Genomic DNA, 12,281 nt, shown 5'->3' with positions numbered 1-12,281 from the left:
GGTCGGGGCACGGAAATAAGGGATCAGGGTACAGAGATAAGAGGTTGGGGCGTGGAAATAAGGGATCAGGGCACAGAGATAAGAGGTCGGGGCATGGAAATAAGGGATCGGGGCACAGAAATAAGAGGTCGGGGCATGGAAATAAGGGATCGGGGGGTTCTTGCCCCCCAGAAAAGCAGAGAAGGGGTAGAGACACGGAGAGAAGGGGTTGGGGTACTTGCCCCTCTCCCAGAAAATTGGGACTTGCTGCTAAGGGCGAAGGACTAAGGCAGGCATCCCTGTGTGGTCTGACACCTCTGAAACCTGGGTGAATAATCAGAGAGGCGTCCCTGCAATGATTAAACACCAAGGGAAGGCTGCCTTTTTTTTTTTTTTTTTTTTTGAGACGGAGTCTCGTTCTGTTGCCCAGGCTGGAGTGCAGTGGCACAATCTTAGCTCACTGCAAGCTCTGCCTCCTGGGTTCAAGCTATTCTCCTGCCTCAGCCTCCTGAGTAGCTGGTACTACAGGTGCCTGCCACCACGCCTGGCTAATTTTTTTGTATTTTTAGTAGAGACGGGGTTTCACCTTGTTAGCCAGGATGGTCTGGATCTCCTGACCTCGTGATCTGCCCGCCTAGGCCTCCCAAAGTGCTGGGATTACAGGCGTGAGCCACCGTGCCCAGCAAGGCTGCCTTCTTTAGTCCGTGACCGGCGCCGGAGTTTTGGATCCATGGATAAAACGTGTCTTCTTTGTCTCTACTAGAAAATGAAAGGAATTGAAATTAAGAGAAGGGAGAGATTGAAGTGTGGTGCCAAGATTGAAAGGAGAAAGAGGTTGAGGGATAGTGAGGGAGGTTGGAGAAGAGAGTAAAAAGAGGCCGCTTACCCGATTTAAAATTCGTGAGATGTTCCTTGGGCTGGTCCGTCTGAGGATCTGAGGTTGTAGGTGGATCTTTCTCATGGAGCAAAGAGCAGGAGGACAGGGGATTGATCTCCCAAGGGAGGTCCCCGATCCGAGTCACGGCACCAAATTTCATGCGCGTCCATGTGAAGAGACCACAAAACAGGCTTTGTGTGAGCAATAAAGCTTTTAATCACCTGGGTGCAGGGGGGCTGAATCCGAAAAGAGTCAGCGAAGGGAGACAGGGGTGGGGCTGTTTTATAAGATTTGGGTAGGTAAAGGAAAATTACAGTCAAAGGGGGTTTGTTCTCTGGCAGGCGGAGTGGGGGTCTCAAGGTGCTCAGTGGGGGAGCTTTCTGAGCCAGGATGAGCCAGGAGAAGGACTTTCACAAGGTAATGTCATCACTTAAGGCAAGGACTGGCCATTTTCACTTCTTTTGTGGTGGAATGTCATCAGTTAAGGTGGGGCAGGGCATATTCACTTCTTTTGTGATTCTTCAGTTACTTCAGGCCATCTGGGCATATATATACGTGCAAGTCACAGGGGATGCAATGGCTTGGCTTGGGCTAAGGCCTGACAGTAAAATATACATAAAATATACCATCTTAACCATTTTTTAAAGTTACAGTTCACCCGGGTGCCGTGGCTCACACCTGTAATCCCAACACTTTGGGAGGCCAAGGCAGGCAGATCACCTGAGGTCAGGAGTTCGAGACCAGCCTGGCCAACATGGTGAAACCCGTTTCTACTAAAAATACAAAAATTAGCTGAGCATGGTGGCTTGTGCCTGTAATTCCAGCTACTCGGGAGGCTGAGGCAAGAGAATTGCTTGAACCTGGGAGGCAGAAGTTGCAGTGAGCCGAGATTGCACCACTGCACTCCTGCCTGGGTGAAAACAGCAAAACTCTGTCTCAAAAAAAAAAAAGTTACAGTTTAATGGTATTAAAATCCCCTAATAATGTTGTATAACCACAACAGTCATCCGTCTCCAGCACTCTTTTCACCCGTAAAACTGCATCTCTATATCCATTAAGCATTAAACACTAACTCCTCATCCCCCAGCCCTCAGCCCCTAGCACCCACCCCTCTATTGTCTGTCTCTATAGATTTGACAACTCTAGGCACCTCAAATAAGTGGTATCCTGCATTATTTGCCTTTCTGTCACTGACTTATTTCACTGAGCCTAACGTCCTCAAGTTTCATCCATGTTATAGCATATTGTACCATTTCCTTCCTTTTTAAGGCTGAATAATATTCCACTTTTTCTATACACAGCATTTTGCTTAGTCATTCATCTGTCAATGGATACTTGAGTTGTCTTCACTTTGTAGGTATTGAGGATAATGCTGGCATGAACGTGAGTGTCCAAATATCTCTTCAAGACCCCGCTTTTAATTATTTCATATATATACCCAGAAATGAAATTGTTGCCTTATATGGAAATTCTATTTTTAACTTTTTGAAGAACCTCCATACTGTTCTCCACAGCGACTATACCGTTTTACATTCCCAAAGCACACAAGGATTCTGATTTCTCCACATCCTTGCCAACATTTATTTGTGTGAGCGTGCATGTGTTATAGTAGCCATCCTAACGGATGTGAGGTGGTAGTTTGGATTTGCATTTCTCTAATGATTAGTGATGAGCACCTTTATATGTGTTTGTCATTTGTATATCTTCTTTGGAGAAATGTCTATTCATCTCCTTTGCCCATTTTTGAATCACGTTGTTTCTTTGTTCTTGAGTTTTAGGAGTTCTAAATATTCTGGATATTAATTACTTATCAGATATGTGATCTGTAAATATTTTCTATTCTTTGAATTGCCTTCTTACTCTGTTGACAGTATTTTATTTTATTATTATTATACTTTAAGTTTTAGGGTATATGTGCACAATGTGCAGGTTTGTTACATATGTATACATGTGCCATGTTGGTGTGCAGCACCCATTAACTCATCATTTAGCATTAGGTATTTTTTTTTTTAATTATTATTTGTAGAGATGGGGTCTCCCTATGTTGCCTAGGCCGGTCTCCATGTCCTAGACTCAAGGGACCTTCCCACTATGGCCTCCCCAAGTGCTGGGATTACAGCATGGACCACTGCACCTGGCTTATTGACAGTATCTTTTGATGAACCACATTTAAAATTTTTCATGAAGTCCAATTTGTCTATTGTTTTCCTTTGTTGCCTGTGCCTTTGGTGTCATATCTAAGAAATCACTGCCACATCCAGTGCTGTGAAGCTCTTGCCCTGTGTTTTCTTCTAGGAATTTGTTTTAGGTCTTAGATCCATTTTGATTTTTGTATATAGTGTTAGGTAAGGGTCAAATTCTGTTTTTTTTGCGTGTGGATATCCAGTTTTCCCAGCACCATTTGTTGAAAACACTGTCCTTTCCCCACTGAACAGTCTTGGCACCCTTGTCAAGAATAATTTGACCATAGGCTGGGCGTGGTGGTTCACGCCTGTAATCCCAGCACTTTGGGAGGCCAAGGCAAGTGGATCACTTGAGGTCAGGAGTTCAAGAACAGCCTGGCCAACATGGTGAAACCCCATCTCTACTAAGAATACAAAAATAATTAGCCAGGTGTTCTGGTGCACACCTGTAATTCTAGCTACTCAGGAGGCTGAGGCAGGAGAATCGCTGGAACCCAGGAAGTGGAGGTTTCGGTGAGCTGCACTGCACTCCAGCCTGGGCAACAGAAGGATATGTCTCAAAAAAAAAAAAAAAATCATTTGACCATAAATGCCAGGGTTTATTCCTGGGCTTCTATTCTATTCTATTGGTTTATATGTCTCTCTTTATGCCAGTACCATAATGTTTTGACTACTGTAGCTTTGTAGTAAATTTTGAAATGAGGAAGTATGCGTTCTCTAGCTTTGTTCTTTTTTAAGATTGGCTATTTATGGTCCCTTGAGGTTCTCTTTTAATTTTAGAATAGATTTTTCTATTTCTGCAAGAACATATCATTGGGATTTGGATAGGGATTGCATTGAATCTGTAGATTGCTTTGGGTAGTATTAACATTTTAGCAATGTTATGTCTTCCAATTCATATACAGGGAATGTGTTTCCGTATCTTAATGTTTTCTTTAATTTCTTTCAGCAGTGTCTTGTAGTTTCTATTGTACACACATTTCACTTCTTTGGTTAATTCCTAAGTATTTTATTCTTTTTATGCTATTGTAAAAGGGATTATTTTTATAATTTCCTTTTTTAGATTCTTCATTGGTATCATATAGAAACACCACTGATGTGCGTGTGTTCTGAGCAGGGTCTCACAATATTGCCCAGGCTGGATGGAGTGCAGTGATGTGATCGTAGCTGACTGCAGCCTCAACCTCCCAGGCTCAAGTGACCCTCCTTCCTCAGCTTCCCGAAGTGCTGGGATTAGAGGTGTGAGCCACGGCACTCAGCTGATTTTTGTGTGTTGACTTTGTATCCTGCTACTTTGCTGAATTCATTTATTAGTTCTAATAGTTTTTTTGTGTGTGTATGGACACTTTAGGGCTTTCTACATTTTCAAATCATATTATCTGCAAACAGAGATAATTTTACTTCATTTCCAAATCGAATGCCTTGTACTTCTTTTTCTTCTTAATTTCTCTAGCTAGAAATTTTAGTGGTCTGAATAGAAGTGGCAAAAGAGGGCATCCCTGCCTTGTTCTTGTTCTTAGAGGAAAATCTTTCTCTTTTGCTAATGAGTAAAATGTTTGCTGTGGGTTTTTACGTATGGCTTTTACGTTGACGTAGTTTCCTTCTCTTCCTAGTTTGTTTGTGTTGGTTTTTTTTTTTTTTTTTTTTTTTTTTTTTTTTTTTTTTTGACAGGGTCTTGCTCTGTTACGCAGGCTGGAGTGCAGTGGCATGATCACAGCTCACTGCTGCCTTGACCTCCCTGGCTCAAGCAATCCTCCCACCTCAGCCTCCCGAGTAGCTGGGACCACAGGCACGCACAACCACGCCTGGCTAATTAAGAAAAACTTTTTTGGTAGAGACAGGGTCTTGCCACATTCCCCAAGCTGGTCTCGAACCCCTGGGCTCAAGTAACCTAGTTGCAAAAAGTTTAAAACCGGTTTTTAAATAGCCCAACTTTCATCGTTGGCAGGATGTGCGTTCTAATAAAATTACTCTTACAGCTAGAAACAGAAGACCCTTTCCTTGCATTTCGAATCGTTTTGTTCCACTGCTGTATTTATAGTCTGATGAAGAGCATCTTACCCCTGCACAGTGCTTTTAAACTCTGCTTTGCCTGATATGAATACCCTTATTTTCTGCTCGTACCCTATTTTTCTATCCACTTATTTTCAGCCTGTCACTTTTATGATTATTACATCAACAGCATATTCCTGGGTTCTAGTTTCAATCCCAATCTGACCACCTGTCTTCTAAGGAGAATAAACAGATTTAGTGTAACAATGTATTTCTTAGTTTGTTTAGGAAAGACGGGGTTCAGGGAAACTTCCTCCTACTCCTGACAGCAAAGTTCAGAAAAAAGTAAGAATTAGGGCTTGAAAGACAAATGGGTGGGTGGGGGTGGGAACTTCTTAATTTGGCTTTTAAATTTTTATTACTTTTTTATAGAGATGAGATCGCACTGTGTTGCCCCAGCTGGTCTCGGACTCCTGGGCTCAAGCAATCCGTCCGTCTTGGCCTCCCAAAGCACTGAGATTACAGGCGTGAGCCACCCTGCCCAGCCTAGAAAGCATTTTTGACAGAACCAAAAATGCAAATCCTCACCAAAATCTCTCAGTGAAGTCACTAAGCTCCCATGAGAGTGGAGTGTGTAGAGGCCAAGGGCACTCCTCTAGTGCCAAGATCTCACAGAGAAACATGAGGCCAGGGCACGAGCACCTCCTTCCAACAGGACCCCGTGGCTGGGCCTTTGAACCATTAGATGCAGCCCTGGAGCCGCGGTCAGAGCATGGCTGTCCCCATGAAGGGAAGCAGCAGCCGGCACGGCCTGTTCTCCCATCTTCACATCACTCCCTCCATACAAACCACTGCTTCCCGCCGCCTCCTGTGACAACGCCTGGCGAAGTGGTCACGCCCCCTTCAGCCCTCCTGAAGTGCCCTCTGGGAAATAAGGCACGACGGACAAATGGATTCAACATCGCTTTTTCTTTTTAAAACTAAACCTTGCTTGAGGGGCATGGTTTGGATGAGTTCTCTGACTTCATCCCTGGATTAGACAAATGTCCCCCCCACCCCCCGGTCATGGGCAGAGGCCTCCATGAGACGTGTCTAACCCAGGGATGCAGACTTCTCCCTTCGGCAGGACAGAAAGTCTACTGTGTGGAAGAGGACGATCCGGAATGTGTCCTCTCCATGGGCGGACACATCCAGGCTGGAGCCCAGAGCGTGCCCTGCTCCTTGGCTTCTCCTCCTTGGCGGGGTAGGAAAGGCAGTTCTGGGGCCACGGTGAGTGCCATGGGGGGTGTTCTCCCTCACAATGCTTTCTATGTGCACTTTTATCTTCTCCTTTTCCTTAGCTCTTCTAAAAGATTAAGGTGCAAATCACATACAATCAAATGCATAGGTCTCAAGTGTAGGTTTCGATGAGTTTGGACACATATATACGTTCACATAACCACCATCACCAACAAGCTGTGGAAGACTTCCCTCACCCCAGGTGTCCCTGCGCTCTTTCCAGCCAATCCTTCCCTCTTCCCTGCCAGGAGAAAACACTATTCGAACTTCTCCCATCAATTAGTTTGGTCAGTTCTAGAGCTTCATATAGACGCTTACATATCTTACTTCTTTCACTTAACACATTGATTTATTTTTGAGACAGGTTCTCACTCTGTCACCCAGGCTGGAGTGCAGTGGCACGATCTCAGCTCACAGCAACCTCCGCCTCCCGGGTTCAAGCAATTCTAGTGCCTCATCCTCCTGAGTAGCTGGGATTACAGGCATGCACGACCACACTGGGCTAATTTTTGTTAAAATTTTAGTAGGGACGGGTTTTCACCATGTTGATCAGGCTAGTCTTGAACTCCTGGCCTCAGGTGATCCACCTGCCTTGACTTTCCAAAGTACTGGGATTACAGGCGTGAGCCACCGTGTCCAGCCTTTAACACGTTTTTGAGATGCATACACATGGCTGCATTCATCACCGTTCACCCCCGTTGGTTACTGAGTAGAAGTCCATCGTATGACTACACCAGAATCTGCTTATCCACCCTGCTGCTGTTAGACATATTGTGAATAAAGTGACAATAAACATCCTTGTACAAATCATCTGTGGACATGTATTTGCACTGAGTATCTAGGAGAGTCTGCAGGAGTATGTCTAATTTTTTAAAACCCCCAAACCAAAAAATGAATTTGCCCACTAGTTTCCTAAACTGGATGTATTATTTTAGACAGTAATAGGTGAGTTGTAGCAGCTGCACATTCTCATTACTATTTGGTGATGTCTTTTCCATTTGAACACTAACGGAAAATGGGACCTTTTTGTGATTCTAACTTGCCCTCCCTAGGGAGTAATGATGTTAAACAACTTTTCATGTTCTTATTGGCCACTCATGTATACACAGGTCGATTTCAGGTTTTGGACTTTACGATGGTGTGGAAGCATTAAGCTCTCAGCAGAAGCCACACTCTGAATTCCGATCTTTTCCTGGGCTGGTGATGGATGTGCAGCATGGTGCCCTCCCGCAGTACTGAGCCGTGGCAGGGAGCAGCAGTCCCAGCCAGCTGTGCCACCGCGAGGGGAAGTGGCCGGCATGGATCGTAAGTCAGGGAACATCTGTCCCTTCTTTGTGAATATCTGTGTTCAAGTCTCTTGCTCATTTGTTAAATTGGGCTTTTCATCTTAATTTTGATTTGCAGTTTTCTCCCCTATATCCGAGGTCTGAGTCCTTTGTCAGGACACACAGTGTGATTTCTTGCCTGGCACTCCATTCCTTGCTTGTCCATTTTCAAGAGCAGAACATTTTCACGTTGACGGAAGCCCGATGTCTTTCTTCTATGGTATGTGCTCTGCATCCAAAGCAGCCTTCGCCCATCCCACATTTTAGGTAATTTTTTCTTCTAAAAACTTCATTGTTTAAGAGCTCATGTTTGGAACTGCAACCAATTTTGGATGAATTCTTGTGTATGACGTGCAGTAGGAATAAAGGCTCATGTCTTTCCATACGGATAGCCAGTTTTATTCACAGACACAGGTAGTGGCCAAACCTGGCACATGGACGCAGCTGACCCTGGAAGCTGAAGGACAATGAAACCCACCTGATTAAGATGCTCGACTTTTCTGAAGGTAAAGGTTTCAAATAATAGGTGGGATCGAAGTGGAAATTTAGAAAGGCTAGCAGGTGACATTATGGGGTTAAGTGAGCAAAAGTTAGCTAATGTTTATTAAACATCTACCGTAAGTAATAAGCTGTGCAAGTCTTTGAACTTGTTCCTATTGTTTCCCCACCCAACAGAAAAAGCTGACACCAAGACCTGCCTAAGGTCACACCATCATGAGTGGCTGAGTTGGGCTGTGATGAGCCACCCGGCTGGAGAGCTCATGCCCTGGTTACACGATTGCCAGTGAGATGCCTGCGGGCCCAGCATGCAGAGGTGTGTACTCAGTGCTGTGTGAGATGCCTGTGGGCCTAGGCACGCAGGGGTGCATGCATGCCCAGAAAGCAAAAGGCTGTGCAGAGGACTTGCTAGGAGGTAATGATTAGAGAACATGTTTTTAAGCAAACAGGTGAAGGGAACATGCAAAATAAGGAGCTACATAACCATCACATCTTAAGAACCATTATGGAGCACCTGAGTGTGACTTGTTGGGCTGGGAGCCAAACAACATAGGTGGGGCAGGCTGCACATGAAAGTAGCAAGCTGGAGGCCCAGAGGAACCCTTGGAGCTATCCTAAGACTGAGCACCGGTGTCAGGCACCGCCTCTTCTGGGCACCAGGCTATGGCAGTGGGGAGGATGAGCCCCTGATCCCAGAGGCCACTCTCTCACTCAGTGCAGTGCAGTCTTTCTCACACAGGACCTAGTGTAACATGGGACCTAATGGCAGGACACATCAACCCATTAAAAGCCCAAGCAAGGTACAAGAGATTTCTAGAAACAAAAGAATCAGGCTTTATTTTTGTTATTTTGAATACATGTATCTGTTAGTCTCATAATTCAGTATGGCTGACACACAGAAATTAAAGTAGAAACAAAATGAGGGCACACTTGTTCCTGTCCTTGGCTTGGCCCCTCCAACCTCCAAAAGAACTGTCCTCCCCATTGTCCTATTCTTTCCCTGCTACGAAAGACAAAACAAAATGCTGCCCCAAAGAAAAGTCCCAGAGGCTCTCTCCCTAGCAGTCAGTGGGATGAAGCAAGACACTGTTACCTTGAGTGGGATGGAGAAGCCACCAAGTCCATACCACGGAGGCCACGGTGGGATAGAGAAGCCACCAGGTCCATACCACGGAGGCCACATGTGCCACCAGTGGAGCCAAACCCTGGCCATGGCTGGCAAAACTCGCCACCAGGTGAGACCAGAGCATATTCTCTACCAGCAATCCCCGAGGTCCAATGCCATTCAAGTCAGGCAGCCCTGAGGCAAGCAGGAGGAGCCCTGTCTTCTGGGGGTGCTGCTTCCAGAGGAGGCCCAAGGACAGTCTCTTAAGAGAGGAGCTCACCCGGGAAAGAGGGTTCCTGAGGAGGTGCGCAAAGGTCAAGGGAGCCACCCTTGCCACCTGTCCCAGGGCTTACTGCTGACTCCACTGTCCTGGAAGTGCTGGAGTCTCTACACCACTTAAAATGAAAAAGGAAATCAGAAATAAGGCATTAGACGTTTGATTCTTTTATTTCCATATGCAATGTAATGTTTAGGCACGCTGCTTGGGATGCTATTTATTTCTAAAAAAATTGTTGGCCATTTTCCAGAATATCCTTTTGGTTTTAAATACTGGTCAGGAAAAACAAATGATGTAAAAATACGTGAATAATTTTCTATTACAGAAATGAAAAACTGATTTGCATCTAAAAGTGCAAGAGGTGAAGTAATTTAACCCTTTCACCAGACGATATGGCAATATACAATATATTGCTTCAGCTGTTTGAGAAGGCTGTGATGTATTTTTGTACTGACATAGAAAATTATAAATTACATTGAATTAGTATCCATAATCACTATATATATACATAAACCAGTTCTAAAAAAATACACTGGTTTAAATTTATGAGTGAAAACCTCACAAGGTACAGTAAACAATTAGCATGCTTCGGTGCCAGATTTTGATTTCTACTTTTAAAATACTAGCCTGTAAAATGAACGTACTCTAATTCCATTAGCAGCACGAGCATTTTCAACTGACTTGCCTAATAGGATTTAGGTCTGTTAAATATGCAGATTGCTCTGAAATGTTCATTGGTGACGCTTGTTAACAAGGTAAATTTTGGTGAATGGGTTAAAAGGCAGATGAACTACCAAACGAAACAAAAACAAAAGCCAAAAAAACCCAAAACACAAGCCATATACACTCCAAATAGTCTAGTGTTTCACTTGTAGGAATAATCATTTCAAGCAAACAAGACTTGAACAGAACATATGGCTTTACAATAACATCAATTTATCAACTATGATGTAGCAATAAATACTTAATCTCTACCAATAGACTTACATTTTTGATCCGTTTTAAACAATACAGAAAACAATTACCAATCAAAAACTGGTTATAAAAAGAACACCAAATATTTCTTATTCAAAATCACTTTTGTAAGTTAGAACAACCAAAATAACACTTAGAGGGCATTTTCATTCTATAACTCCTTGTCAGCCTGGAAGAAAAATGAATTCATAATTTTGTACAAGGTGAAAAATGTATGAAAACCGCCTAATACTTTGGTCACACTAATAATTGTCAAATAGTTATGTTTCAAATACAATAGATCTGTGTATTCACTTTTATAAAACTATTCTTACAGCCATTTTAACTATAGTATTACTACTATTATTACATGGGTGGCAAGATCTTATTTCACAGGCTACCCATTATTTAGAACAATACAATATAAACATACGCAAAAATTCTTGGTATTTGTCAATGTGCAATATTTTTACACTTCTGAATTTCTCTGTACAATGTCTTAGAATCTAGAATATAAAGGTTGCTGGTCCTGATCCCTTGCAGAGTGAGTGCAGCAGTGACAGCTTGGTGGGCTCCAGCTGACCCCTCCAGAGCCCCTGAGTGGTGGCGGTCTGCAGTCCTCAGTCAGCAGCAGCAGACGTCACCCGTCATACAGGGCCATTCACTGAAGTGTCACCTGGTGCGCTTGGCTGGCCAGTCCTAAGGAGCAACAGACAGCCATCGGAGGCACTTGCAGCAGACATATGAAAAGCAAAACCTACTGAGCTGAGCTCCCCAAGGGCAGGGAACACTTATTTTAACATTGTTTTGAACTTAGTAAGTTTCTAATAAAATGATATGTAAATGAATGGAGCTAAAGCTCTAGAAAAATCTGAGTGGCATCTAAGCTTCATCACCGGATGAGCAAGCATTCAGCAAGGGCAGCAGCAGAGCAAATGCTCTGGGAGAACCACCCCACCACGGCCTCCAAGAAGCACAGGGAGCGGCTAGGTCAGTGGGGTATAAACTGTGGCTTCCAGAGCCTTCAGGAGCTATGTGCTCATCGCTCCTTCAAGAAAGCTTTTATGTGACCCACAGATTGGAATCCACATACTATTTCACTTGGAAACAGGATTCTGCTACTAGGAAAGGGGGAAAAAAGGAAATGAAAGAAAAGGTTTGCAAATAAACTACTGGAAAAAAAAGTGTCCACTTGAAGAACGTGTTCCCACAAAGCAAATGTTAGGCTCCAAACTGGGAGGGAATAACAGGTGGGACAAAGTGTCCAGGTTTTGCCTTCCTGCCAAAATTACAACCTGAATATATAACCTATTCTGGAAGGCTTGACCAAAATTGTATCAAGCAGACTTCTTAGGGCCGTAAATGGGATGCCCACAAGCACTTTCCCACTAGCATTCACAATTTACAGCTAGAATGCTATCCATGCCTTACACCTGCTGGTTATACAGTTAGTTAGCCAATAAGTCAGCTCTGCACACACAATCCACTCTGCTCACTTACATCTGATGGTGGCTCCACGTATGAGACATAGGAACCGAGACTTCTGGAACCAGACATAACTGGTATATAACTTGCCTTCACTTAACAAGCTGAGCGATCTTATAAGTAGATTTCTTAGCCCCTCTCAGTTGTTTTCTCCTCTGTAAAATGGGAAAACAACCCTCCCTGCACCCCACAGGGCTTCACTAGTATACATATGCAATAAGTACATAACGTGTGCAGCATGCTTAGCACACCAGAAGCACAAAGGACATGCTTGATAAAACAGCTGTGAAAAGTGAGATCATGTGGCAATGCAGATCTTTAAGTGTGA

General features: G+C 43.9%; 1 protein-coding gene across 29 annotated transcripts in view; it reads right to left on the bottom strand.

Moving 5' to 3' along the window:
* Nucleotides 1–8,942: 8,942 nt before the first annotated feature.
* PPP6R3 (protein phosphatase 6 regulatory subunit 3) overlaps nt 8,943–12,281 on the bottom strand; it is a 160,465-nt gene continuing 157,126 nt past the window's right edge. For 14 of the 29 annotated variants that reach the window (XR_004029705.1, XM_030811386.1, XM_030811389.1 and 11 more), the window contains one exon: nt 8,950–11,167. Coding sequence is in view for 27 of the 29 variants with exons in the window: in XM_030811386.1 (XP_030667246.1) it covers nt 11,116–11,167 (52 nt within the window). In the remaining 2 variants the exon portion in view is untranslated. Of the gene's footprint in view, nt 11,168–12,281 lie in introns of all 29 variants that reach the window. The other 15 variants (XM_030811373.1, XM_030811381.1, XM_030811384.1 and 12 more) reach the window with 3 other exon arrangements.

The sequence above is a fragment of the Nomascus leucogenys genome, chromosome 4 (assembly GCF_006542625.1).
Source record: "Nomascus leucogenys isolate Asia chromosome 4, Asia_NLE_v1, whole genome shotgun sequence".
Taxonomy (NCBI): domain Eukaryota; kingdom Metazoa; phylum Chordata; class Mammalia; order Primates; family Hylobatidae; genus Nomascus; species Nomascus leucogenys.
Note: the sequence above shows the minus strand (reverse complement) of the source record. Positions and strands in the feature narration are given on the sequence as shown.